Below are 16,232 nucleotides of genomic sequence, written 5' to 3' on the forward strand. Positions count from 1 at the left end.
AGGCAAGAAGCATCAGGTTGGAAACATCCCTGATCATGAACAAGCAATAGTTTCTTCACAACTGACATGCCATGCTACTCTAATTCTAGGTTATTATAGTAACTACATCTAATATATTATATCGCCTACAGAAACTGTTTTACATTTTTGTCTTTGTTAACTTCTTCAAATTTGTCAACATCAATGAGGAGGCATTGGTGCGTGACATTATGTTTAATGAGACTGGGATGTCTGCATGACTGAGTCAATTGCCTTCACAGAGTGATGTGCTTACATTGTAATACCTGCTGAACTTGTTATATCTTGCCCCTGAAAATACCCCTTATATTAAATTAAAAAACTAAAAGTATACTGAATACTGAAACTAGAACTAAACATTTCTAAACAATAAAAATGTAACTGAAACTACCAAACTCACTGACTAATCAAACGTAATTTAAAGTAATATTAACTGAATAAATAAATAAATACAATGAATTTAAAAAACTATAATATCCTAATAACCCTTACTCCTATCTCCAACACTTACCACTTACTACAAATCAAACTGTTTTTTTTTAAATCTCTGCCAGGCTGGAACAGCCGGGAGGCAGAGATATTGTCCGTCTGTCTGTGTGTGTGAGACTGTGAACATCTAATCACTGCTTTACCGATCGGTTATGAAACTTTGCACGCACGCTCCCAGTAGGCCATGTAGGAACCTCCACCCCAAATTTGAACATAAAAAATATTATAAAACATGATCAAAACAAAGCTTGTCATAAAAAAGTGCAGTTTTAAAAAATATATATATTTGTGGGGCTTTTCTGCCTTTATTGTTGTACAGTGGAGATTTGACAGGAGATGGTCAAAGAGGAGTGTCACGCATCCCAGGAATCTAACCCGGAACTCGCTGTCAGGCTGCGTCAGAGGTGCCCCAAAAAGTACAGTTTTAAATAGATAAAAAAAGTTGATAAAACAAATGCAGTATGATTCATATTTGGTATGGTATGAGAAAATATTTGGGTTAACCTCATTCTCTTTCACGTTTTAGTCTAATTTGGGGAAAGGAAAATGTCATACCAGGTAGAGCTGACAGACACTGGATTTAGGATCTTAACTGTAACTGCTAGGGTACTTTGGGACACTTGATGTCCTGAAGTATGCATCCTGCACATGCAGATATTTAAAGGGTTAGTTACGTAGTAAATGCAAAAAAAGAATGGAGTGATGGTCTAATGCGCAGAGAGGCCATCTGGTAATTAGAAGGTCCCAGTTTGGGGCCCTGGCCCTGGCCTGTTAGTGTCAAGTGCTCCATGAGCAAGACACTTACCCCTAACTTTGCTTTATTAATAATGCCCACTTCTGCTAATATTTAGGATGGGTTACATGTAGAGGACACATTTAACTTGTGTGTAAATCTTAATGTACTGTGACAGAAATATGCCCTTTCCCCCTTCCTTTCCAGAAATGAGGTGTCATGGATTTCTGAATCAATCAGCGATCCATGAGGCACATAGGAGTGGAGACAATATTCTAGGTGGTGATGATTATGCTTTATGTACATGATATCATGGTCAAAGTACATTAACACTCATGTCAGTGGTACGGTAGTTCTGCCTTGAGCACAGAGCAGAGATCATAGTTATACTGTAGCTGCATGTTATGGTTTAGACTGAACCATAACAAGATAGGCTGTACCAAAACAATAGCTATTAGGCCTAGTGGAGACATTTAGGCTCTTACAAGCTGTCAAATATCATAATGTATTGTAGTATTATAAGTGATGGTAAAATATAAAGGTTAGATATAAGCAGCCATATCATTTCTCCGGTGCAAGTCAGAACTACAGCAATCTGGGAACCCATCAGCAAAAAAATGAAAAAAAATCAGATTTTGTCGTGAGAGATTAGACCTACAGTAACTTTACCTGTTTCAAAACAAACATGACAAATACGCAAGTCAATCAACCATGGCTTATGAAAAAGGTAGTGCACGCACATCTGTGGCCCAGGTGCTAGACAAACAAAGTATAATGAAAAAAAGAATAGAGTCTGCACACTAGTAAAGTTGCAAAAAGTTCCACTTGGTAATTAATTGCTCGTCAACGTTTCGGCCTGTTCCTATTGCCATTAACAGGAATCAAACTCTCAACCTTCGGCTTTATTGATTGTACAGTGGAGATTTGACAGGAAACTGTGAAGGAGTGTCACGCATCCTGGGAATCGAACCCGGGACTCGCTGTCAAGCCAGCGGTGCCCCAGAAAGTACAGTATTAAATAGAAAAAAAAGTTGATGAAACAAATGCAGTATGAGTCATATTTGGCATGGTGTGAGAAAATGGGTTAACCTCATTCTCTTTCACGTTTTAATCTAATTTGGGGAAAGGAAAATGTCATACCAGGTAGAGCTGACAGACACTGGATTTAGGATCTGGTCCGACTTGAAGATTCAAGCCTGTCTGCTTTGTATTGGATGAAAAGACTGATGATGGAAAGAAAATGGATATTGGGAATTGCTGACAGAGAAAAGTTTTTTGTTTTGATTTTAATATTTCCTTTTTGTCTCTTCTCGTTTTGTTTTTGATACGTGTCTTTTGTGTGTGGTTTTGTCTCGTCCTGTTATGTTTGATTTGATCTTTTATGCCCTTATTTTCCCCTGCCTTTTCATACAGCTTTATTCGTATTACTTTGGTACTTTCTCAAGTCTGACCTTATTGCATGGTGACCTGAATCCCTGTTATTGTCTCCGCCAGGCCGATAGGCATGGCGAGAGAGTATGTTTTACCCTCCGTCCGTCCGTCCGTCCGTCCGTCCGTGTGTCCGTGTGTCCGTCCGTCCGTCCTTCTGTCTGCGACCAGCTAATCTCCGCCACCGTTGGCCTGGTCGCTGTGAAACTGCACACACACACTCCCTGGATGCCACAGTAGAACCTCTGCCCCACATTTTTCAGATCAGCCTGTCATAGCGCCACCATGAGGCCGACTTTTGCAAAACACATTTTTTAATGTTACTCCTACAGATTTTCTCCAAATAACACACAAATCGGTACACAGTACCTCTATAGCCATGTGATCAACACGGATCTGTCCGATTTTCCATATTCCATCCTGATTGGCTAAGATTGGCTTCCAAAGTTAGCAGGATTGGTTAATTTGGAACAAAATGCCTCAAATCATGAACGCAGCATGCACTTTCCGTGCAATTTTCCACATACATTCCCACTTGGCCCAGGAAGAAATGTCACTTGAAAACTTTCAAATCAGCCTCATGGTGGCGTTATAACAGGCCGATTCACGTTTTTAGCTATAACTGCACCGATCTGCGTGCAACTTTGCATGCACACTCCTTAGAGGCCAAGGAAAAACCTTTGCCGTGCATTTTTCACATATGCCTTTTAGAGCGCCACCAGGAGGCTGAGTTTTGAAAAACACATTTTTTGCTCTTACTCCTTCAGCTGCTGTTCAAAAATCACGCAAATCGGTACACAGTCTCTCTATAGTCATGTGATCAAGATGGATGTGTCCGATACTTCATATTCTATCCTACTTGGCTAACATTGGCTTCTGAAGTTTGCAGGATAGGTCCGTTTTGAACAAAATTCCTCAAATCATGAACGCAGTGTGCGATTTCTGTGAAATTTTGCACACACATTCCCACTAGGCCGAGGAAGAAATGCCACCCTTTTCACATTGGCCTGTTATAGCGCCACCAGCTGGTCTAATTTAGCAAACCACATTTTTGGAACAAAATGCCTCAACTCATGAATGCAGTGTCCGATTAACGTGCAAGGCCTAAGAAGAAATGGCACCCTTTTCACATTGGCCTATTATAGCGCCACCAGGAGGCCATAATAACCTAGCTGACCTGGCGGAGACTTGTGCTCCGAGGAGCACTTTTTCTAGTTTGAGTCTGTTGTGAGACTGTGCATTTCCCTCATTCCGGGCCACATCAGTCAAATGAAACTACTCCGGTAGTAAAGCCTGTTGGGGCCTGTACACCAGAATGTCTCTCTCAGCCACAAAATCAAATAAAAATTCAAAATGAAAATATTGCTTTGCATAAGTTGTAACATTACTGTCATGAATTAATGTTTTTGTGTGTAGTTTGAACACATGTACATGGCCATGTACGCAGTCACACCCATATGAGCATGCCGCTTTGAACTGTGTGTGTGTGTGTGTGTGCGCGTGTGTGCACGTGTGTGTGCGCACGTGCGCGCGCGTTTGTGTGTGCTAATGTGCGTGCGTGTGGAGGGGGGGTTTGTGTGCATGCTCTATTGAATGACAAAGTGTGTCAGTATTTAAGCAGTGGTGAAACATTCCACACCCCATTCTCCCTGTGTGCCCTGCTGTGTGACCATGGATCCTAAAGCTGTGGTGCTGATCCTGTGCTTGTGTGCTATAACCATCCCTTTCACTCAAGGTAAGCAGCACCTACAATCAATCTGGATTTAAATTCTTGTGGAAACAATGTTTTCATTTGAACAATGATAAAGACAATATTCAGATTGTGTTTAGCTCTAAAATGTGTATACTGTATGTGTTTGTGTGTGCTGGAGAGGGGGTTGTACAAGGAGGAGGTGAATTATGTGGAAGTTACACGACCATACTGATGCCCATACCGGCAACATCTTTTCTTTCGCTGAATTCATCCACTATGTTGAACCTGTTTTCACACACTGACATTCAATAGAGTTTCAAATGATAATACCTGTCAGTTCAGCTGGCCATTTAAAGTCACTCTTGTGTTCACCATAAAAATGAAATATTGGTTGATTGCTAGTAGATTTTTTTTCATGATTTTTCTCATGTAATGCCCTTTATTGACGTTGCATAATATTAATCACCACAAGGCACCACAAGATGCCACAAGTTGCCAGAACCATGTGTTACTGTTTAAAGCGTTCACACTAGCAGATACCCTTGAACCTTGACCTATCCTCAACATGTCATTGTTTTCACTTGCATTGTATCACCAAAATAATTCCAGATGATTCTAATCTCCTTTCCCCCTATTGTAGGAGGTATCCCAAAGTGCTGTACGTATCTCTCAAAAATAAAGCTCTCTTCACAAATGCTGTCTAAGGTTGCAAAATGGGATATGCAGCAAAGCAATGGCGCCTGTGACATCCAAGCACTTGTGTAAGTTGCAAAGACAACACAAAGTCAGATCGTCACAGTGCATTATGTAGATATCACACACTGTAGCTGTACTTCATGATCAACTAACACACTGACAAAGAACAAAAAACGAATTGCTCTGCTAAACATAAGACCACCAGGTTGCTGCTGTTAAATTGTGACGTGATCATGCATTATTCTCACAATTGCAGGATTACAATGTAACTTGTGTCTCATCTGCATTCACAGACTGTATTACAGGGACTTGGATAAGCCTGTGTGTGCCCATCCCAAACTCAAGAGAAGGCTACTGAAGGCACAGCTTCTGCATGGCGCAAATCAGACGATTTAGTGGAGTCAGGGTGGGGTGGGGGGGGAGAGAATCTTCCATACACTCTCCACTGGTTTTCTTTCTTTTTATAATTGGTGTTTTACAAACTGTTGGACAGGTTTTTCTTTGTATTGGTGATGTATCTGTGATACTGCTGATATCCATGTCCATTTAGTATTAAAACTGTGGCTCACTACTTTACTTGTATAATCAATGGCATGAAAATATACCTCTGTAATAAAATGTTTTAAATCTGAATATTTCAAATGTCTCTGTTTGAAGAACATATCTCCAGCTTTGTCAAACTATCAACCATGGCGTGGAGGTTTCACATACTACATTATCTGCAGGGCATTGCTGAAAATTAGCACTTGTGCTCAGCTACTACCCTGGGTAAATAAAGAACAAAAAATAAATAAAAATACTGTAAGTGTGCCACAATTATAAACTTGTTAGAGGAAATTCTATAACATCTAATACACAGTAAGACAAATCATAGCCTAGTGTCATTCTCGTTTTAAATCGATAAAGCTCTCCTCCCTGCCGCCAGCATGGTTGTGTCTAACAGAAACATAATTAAATAACTATTTACAATAACTATGAGTGATCATTTGTACACTTGATCTTTTTATATGGCATTGGGAAAACCTGTGTTGCACGTGTCTGCATCTAACATCTCTCACCATGTGTTTATGAATTGATTGATTGATTGATTGAATACTTTATTAACAGTTTGCAAAAAAAAACACAGAGGTACAGTTCCATACAAAAGGATGCTAAAAGGATAAACTTGTATTCAATTAATCGAAACATTTAAAGACATACAATTATATACAATAATATGCAAAAGCTTCATATAAACAAGTAGTGATCAAAAAGAAAAATATGTACAGTAAACAGTTTGGGGGTGGGGGGGCGGGCATTTCTGGAAGAGGTACATATCACTGACATTACTGTCATCTTAGTCAGAAGACAGCTGCACCATCAAGAAAGATTTTCATCAGGGTATGAAGATACAGTCACTCTGAGTAATGACATCAGTAATTAGGAATAATTTGATTGATTCCATGCCAGGACCGTTACAGATGTGTAAATGTGTATTATTATGTGTAACATAAGCTTTTGGTAGAATAAAGGCTTTTATCATCATTATGGAACTTTACCTAAACTGATGTTGTCTACACTTGTTCTGGAAACACGTTTATTTTTACCCCCTTTTTTTATTGACAAGTTTATTATAAGGACAGAGCACAAGTAAACAAGATTGTTGTGAATGTGCCAGTATTATTTTCCGTTTTCCATCTTCTCCACAGACTACAGCCATTTAAAACAGGTTAAAATAGAGGCAACCATAATACAAGGTTGCAAAAAAAGACATCACTCATCAGGTACATATATCAGCACCCAACTGACTTCCATGATGAGAGATTATTGGGCAACAAGTCACAACCAACATGCTGTGTTGCAGTTCCTGTTCTTATATTGTGTTTCTGTTGCACTAGATTAATGCTCTGTATTTTAATGTCTTAATGCTTAATGTTTTGTGTAAAGCACTTTGGATTGCCTTGTTGAAATGTACTATACAAAAAAACTTGCCTTTGCCTTGTCTGAATGTTAAGTTTTATCAGCAAAGGAAGTAGCCAGGACCCTCATGCTCGAATAAAAATAAGTTATTTTTAGGATGTTTCAGTCAGATTGAATTAAAATGTATGAATGTCCAGTTTATTCATGAACAATGTCAAAGCCAATAGTGCCAATACGGAAATGTGTTGATGAAGACATACAGACTTCCTTTGTTGGTTCATATTAATAAAGTAATCAACAGTGAGCCTTGGCACCTTGCTAGGCTATTATGCCATCAAAATATGGAATTCTCTACCAGCCATCAAAAAGTGTGACTCCCTACCCTCCTTCAAAACCACTATAAAAGAGCACCTGTCTGCAATTTGCAACTGGACCTAGACGTCTTCTAGCTTGCCAAAAGAACCTTTGGTCAAATCAACTGTTTAAGCTTTTGCCAAAACATGTGTAACCAGGCCAGAGGAATATACTTTCAATATTGTAGGTCCCTTGAAGACCGTGGCTTGAATCTGCATGGTCTGTGCAGTGAGACGTGTCAAGACAGGTTTCTCCATGGGGGTGCATTAGAGTGTATCAGAGTACATTGCCCGAAGCCTTACCACTCTAGGTGCTCACTTTGGTTTTGGTGATCAAATAACTTGGGTTCTAGCCGAGACAGTTTCATGAGCTATGGAGTGTTGACTGTTGACAATCTAGCAAACGGGTAAGAAAATACACTAAGAAAACAAATGGGGACATTACCAAATAAACTCTTAAGCACAAAACATGTCCCAGCTGCTGACTTTAATTTTCCTGCCAAGGGGTTATTGTAGTGTTAATGTGTTCCAGACAATTACTCATTCATTACAGTAAGAATTGAAAGTTGGAGGTTTTTTAGTTGGCAAGCCGATTATTCAACAGTAAACATTGAAAGCTGAAGGCTATGCCCCATCCTGCTCCCTGAACCTGCACCTATTAAACAGGAGAAAAACAACATTTTTTAATTAAGATAGAGAGAAACTGTTAATAGGCTCTAACTCTATGCTCATATTGGAAAGAAAGTGGGCCTCTTCCTTACTTCCTTCACAGGTGTTACTAATGATACTTGAGGCTCTAGTGTAGCACAGTGGTTCTAAAAAAAAACGTTTTCAAGGACCCCCATAACTCTGAGAATGTACAAATGGAACTAAATGGATTTGGTTCCATTTGTGCACTCAGAATTACACAACTGTAAGGTGCCATTTGGAACCCCCTCAAGGAACCATGAGGGTACCTGGACCCCACTTTAAGACCCACTGGTGAAGTGGAGTAGCACCCTGACTCTGTCTGACCAGAATGGAACAGAGCCTTAATTAGTGGTTGACCTTTGTGTGGTTGAATTAGTTGTTTGACCTTTGTGAAGGCAGTAATGAAGAGGCCCACTTTCGTTCCAATATGGATGTTCAACTGTTTATCAGTTCGACGTTTGCAGAACATGCTTATCAGTTATTATGCAATAGCATCCTCTAGTGGACGTTGGAACCTATGGTTGGAACACAGGCCACAATCACAAACTAACCTCTCTACCTGTGTTAACTTAACTGTATGCTTAGGGCGATGCTGTATAAAATAATATGACCACGGCTTGGTGTGGCCTATTAAATTACGTGCCACAGGCATCAAACATGCATTATCCATGTGTAAACAAAGGTCCAGTAGGACACTTCTGAATTATGTAATAATGTGAGGTCCGCCCCGCCCTCTCTCCGTCACCACACAGACCAGTCAGAGAACAAGGAACAGGAATTACTTTCAAAAGTCGGTAGCTGACATCCCGATTCTGACAACAATCATGTCTGTCACACTTTCTCCAGAAAAGGAACACTCGGGATTTCTCAAAATTTCATCTGCGGTCTTTTACGCCTTTAGCTCGTTTCTCATTACTGTGGTAAACAAAACTGTTCTGACCAACTTCAGGTAGGTTTATTATCATGATGTCACGGATATACTACACAAGTATTTGCACAACCGGATGAAGAATGTCAATGTGTCAGTCGGTGCATAGCACTAATGTTGATGTTACATTATTGTGTGGACTAATTCAATATATTTATATATTTTTACGCCTATTAGATTTCCTTCATACATGTGCCTAGGGATTGGACAGGTAAGTCGGTCTCTCTCTCTCTCTCTCTCTCTCTCTCTCTCTCTCTCTCTCTCTCTCTCTCTCTCCCTCTCAATTCAATTCAAAGGTGCTTTATTGTTGGCATGAGAAAACATACGTTTACATTGCCAAAGCAAAAGTGGAACAAAACGATCAAAACAATGTATGTACAAATAGATATTGAATATAAATAGGAATAAAATAAAAGTGTCAACAGAGCTGTGTTACATTGCAACTTTGAGGGAAGACTATCTTAAACCATATTTAAAAAAAATACATTTTCTCTCAGAAATAGTTATACATCCATATAGACCAATTATTTGTTTACTAACATTGAGCCTGGACGCACAGGTGATTGTTTCACGCAATCAATTCCCAACCTGTTTCGGGGTGCACTGGTTTCAGCACACCCCAACCCCCTCTTGTGTGTGTTGGCTAGTGAGACGCGTCCTAACGAGACCTGATATAATGGGTTTCGTTGCGCGCATACTGGCTGCACGCAGCCAGTATGACGTCGTCTGTTAAGGGGTCTATAGGAGAGGCTAGCTTGGTATAAACTTTTGAAAGTTGACAGCAGTATTTCGATGTAGCAGCAATTTATTCAAATGTAATTGAATGAAAGTTAGTTGCTCTGTTTATATGGACAGTATTTCTATGTACTGAGGTCATTTGGTGTAAACAGTGCAGGGATACACAATGTAGTGCTTAATAAGTTCCATTAGACGTCCTTCTCTCTCTCTCTCTCTCTCTCTCTATCTCTATCTCTATCTCTCTCTCTCTCTCTCTCTCTCCCTCCCTCACATTAAAGTGTAACATTGTGTCTGTCTGCCAATAATGTCATACTTATGGATTTTTCAGATGATCACCACCATTGTAGTCCTTTATGCTGCCAAAATGAACCAAACAGTTCAGTTTCAAGATTTTGACAGAAGCGTTGTCTTTAAAGTAAGCATTTTCATTTCAATGTAACCTCACATTTCAGTCATTGGTGTGTGTTGTTGAGTACTTCAAAGGCTTAACTTTCTTGACACCCATTCTTGACAGATTTTCCCTCTCCCCTTACTGTACCTTGGGAACCATATAACAGGCCTCGCAAGCACCAAAAAGCTAAGGTTTCACCCAATCTTTTTTATCATCACTTCAAACAACTGATGATTTTAGTCCATTTTTGGATCGCTGTTGTTAATTTGTCCACTGTTTACAGCTTACCCATGTTCACGGTGTTAAGGAAATTCACCATATTGATGACAATGATCATGGAAGCTTTGATATTAAGGTTGGTTATATCTTTGATCTGTATGATCTGTTTCAGTTTTGAAGCACATATATGTTGTAATAAATGCTGCAGGTCAAATGGAGACCTGCAGCATTCACTTCTCTTTGGAGAAAGAGAAGTGAAAGAGAGAAGAGTGAGAACCCCTTTTAAAATAGATGAACATGATTTGAGGGTTGTTGTTTATTTTTTACTTGAGGGAGAGACTCTCTCCTCTACCTTCTGCTTTTGAACTGTATGCTTGGCTATTTTTTCAGGAAAACATTTCCCAGCCCTCTTGTCTACTGTGTCGTGGCCATAGTCTTTGGGGCATTGGTTGCTGCAAGGTACTGTTGGTTTTTTTCTCAACCAGAATCACCCTGGGAATAGATTTTCTTTTCTTTAAAAAAATTAAATAAGACATTTTCCAATACCAGACTTATTGGAACAAAAGGTGATGACTGTGCTTTACCTTTCACTTCTCTATCTGCCATATAGTTCTGACCTGGCCTTCGATGTTGGGGCTTATACTTTCATCCTGCTCAACGATGCCTTCACTGCTGCCAACGGTGTGTACACCAAGCAAAAGCTAGGGATCGAGGTACGTTTCCCTGCACGTTCAGAACAGGGGGTATGTCATATGATGGAAGAAGGGTCTCCCCATATTCAGAAATCATCCAGTAAATTACATTTTGTTATGTGAGAAGATGAATAAGCCCACCCTGGAATACTCACCCAAGCTCCATATGGCGAGGATACTTTTATCATCAATATAAATGTAATTTCCCAGTTAAAAGTAGAGAGGCGTACAGAGCATTGCACGTGTAGCTGGTTTTGAATGCAAGACATTTACAATGTACATTTATAGACCAACATTATACCAAGTAAGTCATTTCTATATAATTGTTTTTAAAAAGCAACCAACATTGTAGTCTAGATATGGACTAGTATGTAAATATGTAAAGTTGTACCTTATCTGTTGCCCTACCTTTAAGTAAACACAATGGTTTTCCAAACAGGATCCATAGATCCCTGCAGAAGCATACACACTATACGTACTAGATACACAGAAGTGAAAAGGGGGCGAGGGAACATGAAATGGTACATAACATAAGTATATACATAGAAATGCCCACCTAAAACACACACATTTTAGAATGCTGATACCCCGTCTATCTGTCAGTGTTACCCATGTTATCTGTCTGACCATCCTAGAAGTTAAATGACTGTAAACGTATTAGAATCAATCTCTTGTTGTACGAGGAGATTTGCAGCATTGCTAACGTGTGCAATTCCCTGTCTGTCTGACTATCTATCCTGCCTTTAAAAAGCAGGCTCTTTGCAGTATTACTTACTTTCTGTCTCATCATAGTTTTTGTCTGCTTTGTTTTCTGTCAAGGGTCTTGGAAAATATGGAGTCTTATTTTACAACGCGTTACTTATTGTCATCCCCACTCTGTTGGCAAGTGCATTCACAGGAGACCTGCACCAGGTACAGAACACAACCATGTTCCTTTATTCTCTTACCTGTGTGTGTGTGTGTGTGTGTGTGTGTGTGTGTGTGTGTGTGTGTGTGTGTGTGTGTGTGTGTGTGTGTGTGTGTGTGTGTGTGTGTGTGTGTGTGTGTGTGTGTGTGTGTGTGTGTGTGTGTGTGTGTGTGTGTGTGTGTGTGTGAGAGACACATACCGTATGTTTACATACCTACATAAATACATTCATAATATGTATGCAAGCTTCTGATTCCCAGATAACCACTCTGCCTTGTGTGCGTTTGTATGCCTGTGTGTTTGGGGGTGGGTGGCGTCTGGCGTGGTGTGTGTGAGAGAGAGAGTGTGTGAGTCACTGTGATTGTGATCAAATGTTATCCAGATTCACTTACTGCCTTTTCGGTTTGTGTCCTCAGGCAATCACATTTCAGCACTGGGTGGAGGCCTCTTTCATTCTTTGCTTCCTTATGTCATGCATTATGGGGTAAGATCCATTCAAATCATGCAGCACACTGGTTAGTGTGTATCAGTCATTTCACAGCTATCCTAGCACTAAAACATTGTTCGTAACCTGTTTGTTTTTACATTAACCACATCAACCCTGGTGTCCCTACTTTGGGCTAAGTTTCAGCAATCTTTGAAATGTTTAAATTTTGTATTTGCATTTTCCAAAATAGCAAAAATAGCAGATCTACAAGCTTGTCACATCGTGACATGTTGTGAGCTTGAAGATCTGCTATTTTCTCTATCCGTTTTACGATGAAGTATATACATACCGTTTAAAGGAGTAGTTCACCCAAAACGTAACATATATTCCATCAATTTCACACCCCATGAAGCCTTGAATTCATGTCGATTGTTTTTGTCGCATTCCTAAGCCAATAATTTGATGACCGGGTCATCAGTCAATAGGAGACTCTTTGAGTCTCCGCCGGTCATCAAATTATTGGCTTACGAATGCGACAAAAACATTCACATTCAAGGTTTCATGGGGTGTGTAATTAATTTCTTTGGGTGAACTACTCCTTTTAAGTGGTGAACACCGCCTCATGCACAAACACACATAAGTGCTCATTTCTCTAAGCCAGAACTATACAATTTCAGGTTTGTGCTGATGTACTCCATAGTTCTCTGCAGCCATTATAACTCGGCCCTTACCACCACAGTGGTAGGTGCAATAAAGGTAAGAACCTACTTATATGAATTGCCTTTCTGATAAAGCAGAAACCCAGTCATTATTACACATTTTAACAAATTTAACCAACCAAATTAAGTTATTTTGTGTTTCTCTTCAGAATGTTGCAGTAGCCTATATAGGCATCTTCATTGGTGGAGACTACTTGTTTTCCTGGACAAACTTCTTGGGGCTTACTATTTGGTAAGAATAAACGTTTCTACACCATATGTCTTAAGTCCTCCAGCAGTAGTTATAACTCCCCTTGAAGACTTTTAGTTCTGTCTTCTCAAGTCTCTTGTTTGTGTTTACTTACCTCAGCACCAAAACATCACCCAGCACAAAAGTAGCCTTTTAGCCCCACCCAACACATACTTTGCAGGCCACTCAGTAAAGGTTGGTATAGAATACATTATACAGTCTTTACAGGGAAAGAAAGAACCATGACAAACCTGCAGGCAGGTGAACAGTAGCTCACCAACTTAAGAACAAAGCATGCAGCATGACAGTATTGGTCCAAAGCCAGTACAATTAAAACAATGAAGAAGGTGTCTAAAAATGGCAGGTTCCTGATTATCTAGCTGCTAGATCATCAGGAACCTGCCATTTTTAGACACCTGCAGTGCTTCCCAACCTTTTTGGTGCCACGGCACACCTGGCATAGCCAAAATATCCTCTCTCTCTCTCTCTCTGTCTGTCTGTCTGTCTGTCTGTCTGTCTGTCTCTCTGTCTCTCTCATTAGGCCGCAAGGGCTAATTTCAACTGGCCGCTAGGGCCTGTTGAAATGTCTTTTTTGGGGGTAATATATATATTTTTATGTCTTTCATTGGAAATTTTAAACGGAACACCAAGGCATCTCAGACTGCACACTAAAGGGCCGCGGAACGGCGGTTGGGAAACGCTGATCTAGCATACAGTGCAAAGAATGCAAATAGACTTTCATTTGTCCAAGTTTGTAATGGTCAGAAATACTGAATGTGCGTTGTGGTGACTCAAGAGAAGTAAATAACCATAATATAACCTAGAGTCTGTGTTGTCATTCTCCTGGTCATCATGTCAGTGATGACCTTGGTGGTAAGTTTCTAAGCTAGCATGGTTACAGAAGAGTAGAACCTAGTTTATCACTACTGCTGAGAACCAGTTATCTCAATAGGACACAATTAACATAATGAGCAATTGTTTAAATAATTGCCATTACTTGGAATTATCTTGCACAGTGTGGAAGTCACAAATATGGTGCTACTTGTTACAGAGGAAAGCATTTACATATTCAGTACATATTTTAAACACAGTATGGAAATATTGGGCAGTGTTTCCATAACATCCTTAAAACGTGTCCATTCCAGTTAGGCTTGTATAACCATGTTATACTATAAACAGTATAAGGCATGTCTTGGGTTTGATACATTTCATAATTTGCAAACTGATTTAATTGCTCCCTCACATTCATTTAAGTCATTCTGTTCATTTCAGTGATCTAGAAATGAATTATGTCTATTCTCCCTTGGCCTGCAGTATGTCAGGTGGACTGGCGTACTCATACCTGACCTTTACAAACAAAGGACCATCTGAAGGTCATGGAAACAGAACTCAAGGACAGCTGAAGGTCCTCGTTGATGAGGACTCTACAGAGAAGCGTTCTATTAACTAAATGGACCTAATTTAACCGTACCTGTTTATGGTGCTTTTTTTTTGTGCTCCACATTGGAGCAAGTGATTTACTGTCACTCTTATATTTATTTAAACATGTTACCGGTAATTGATTTCCTGTCATACTTGATTGTATACCAAATATTAAGTTGTGCTGCCAATTGTATGATAATTGCAATATCGTGCAAAGAAATGAATGTTTGTCCAGGGTCATGATCAATGAACAATGTTTATTGAAAAACCAGCAAGTATAAAACAGTGTGGAGCCCTGTCAGAGTAATATTTGACAACGTGTAGTAACAATTCTACTGACCAAGCAAGACTGTTTGTAAATGCAACAAACGTAAATGAACAATGTTGATCTGCACTGGGGGGGGGGGGGGACTGAAATCCATAATAACAATCTAATGTCAATCTCAAGTTGGTAGATTGTGCGCACTATTCTAACAAACACACTGTATATATATTATATGCCAAACTTTCCTCAAATCAAATTGACAAAGGGTTAGAGATACTTTAAGATATACTATACTTGGGTACAATAAATCATTTTGTTTTGATTATCAACAATTCAATTGTCTTCCAGTTCCACCTCAACTACATAAATGCATTATGTCAATCACATAATTTCAAAAACATGTATCATAAGTGTCAAATTGTTGCATGGTGCACTCGCTTCCTATAAGAAAACCACAAACCTACAATACCATAAGGGCAAATATTTCCTTTGATCACGTTGCTTGACAAAACAGACTTTTTTTCAGTTGAAAATCAGTTTCATTGAAAATTATAAATTAAACCTAAACAGTTGGCCAGTCATAAGAGGCTTCCTACAGTGTTAAATATGTAGTGTTCCTAGTAACCCTCAAACACTGCACATATTCTGTTTATGAAAGACAAGTGCCACTTCCTTGGACATGCCAAAAAACAATGTTCACTCCATTGCAAGCTTAATCCATGGATGCAAAACATTAGATGATACAAGTGCTAAAGCAGATTGCTGGGACTCGGGGACTGCATCAGTATTGAGGTCGATTAAGTTAGGACAGGTAGCCTATGTAACTGTGGAATGTTAGCTCAAAAGGACACTTATAACTACATCTTACAAACTCTGAAAGTTATTTTTAGTTGGAAGTTAACTTTTACAAGTTAACTGTGCAAGGCAGGATGTTTACTTTTACAGGCCTATAGAACACTTTACACATTTGGAATTAGACACAATGTTAGCTAAAAGGGAAAAAAAAAAACTTAAATAAATACCTTATAAGTGAAACATGATGAAATGAGATTACTTATCACTTATTACTATCATAAACCACTGCAATGCCTAAATCGCAAAATGGTCTGTTACCTTTTAATATAAAAGATAGCTGTATCTTTAACATCACACATGATTGTGCAAGACATCTTGCCCAGTTTGAAATCAGCCTCAGAACTACAGAACAAAAAGAATGTTAGATGTTTGAAAAATATCAGCAAAAAGTTCCAATCAGCAATTTAGAATGTTTTAACCTATTACTAGCATCCAACCTAT

At 39.3% G+C, this 16,232-nt stretch overlaps 1 protein-coding gene and 1 long non-coding RNA gene across 2 annotated transcripts; both read left to right on the forward strand.

Annotated features, from left to right (window-relative positions):
- The first annotated feature begins 4,256 nt into the window (after positions 1-4,256).
- On the forward strand, positions 4,257-5,690 carry LOC311043390. The gene is made up of 3 exons (XR_014600602.1): positions 4,257-4,403; positions 5,002-5,122; positions 5,351-5,690. It is a non-coding gene; the product is annotated as an uncharacterized lncRNA (long non-coding RNA).
- Positions 5,691-8,777: 3,087 nt separating this feature from the next.
- On the forward strand, positions 8,778-14,709 carry slc35d2 (solute carrier family 35 member D2). The gene is made up of 12 exons (XM_084056035.1): positions 8,778-8,948; positions 9,105-9,138; positions 9,994-10,080; positions 10,180-10,247; positions 10,340-10,411; positions 10,666-10,734; positions 10,886-10,988; positions 11,787-11,879; positions 12,291-12,358; positions 12,979-13,057; positions 13,170-13,252; positions 14,564-14,709. Exons 1-12 carry the CDS (start codon positions 8,824-8,826, stop codon positions 14,697-14,699), a joined length of 1,017 nt encoding a protein of 338 aa, XP_083912161.1. The 5' UTR covers positions 8,778-8,823; the 3' UTR covers positions 14,700-14,709.
- Positions 14,710-16,232: the final 1,523 nt, after the last annotated feature.

This window comes from Gymnoscopelus microlampas, assembly GCF_963454915.1.
Source record: "Gymnoscopelus microlampas genome assembly, chromosome: 4".
In the NCBI taxonomy this organism is placed as follows: domain Eukaryota; kingdom Metazoa; phylum Chordata; class Actinopteri; order Myctophiformes; family Myctophidae; genus Gymnoscopelus; species Gymnoscopelus microlampas.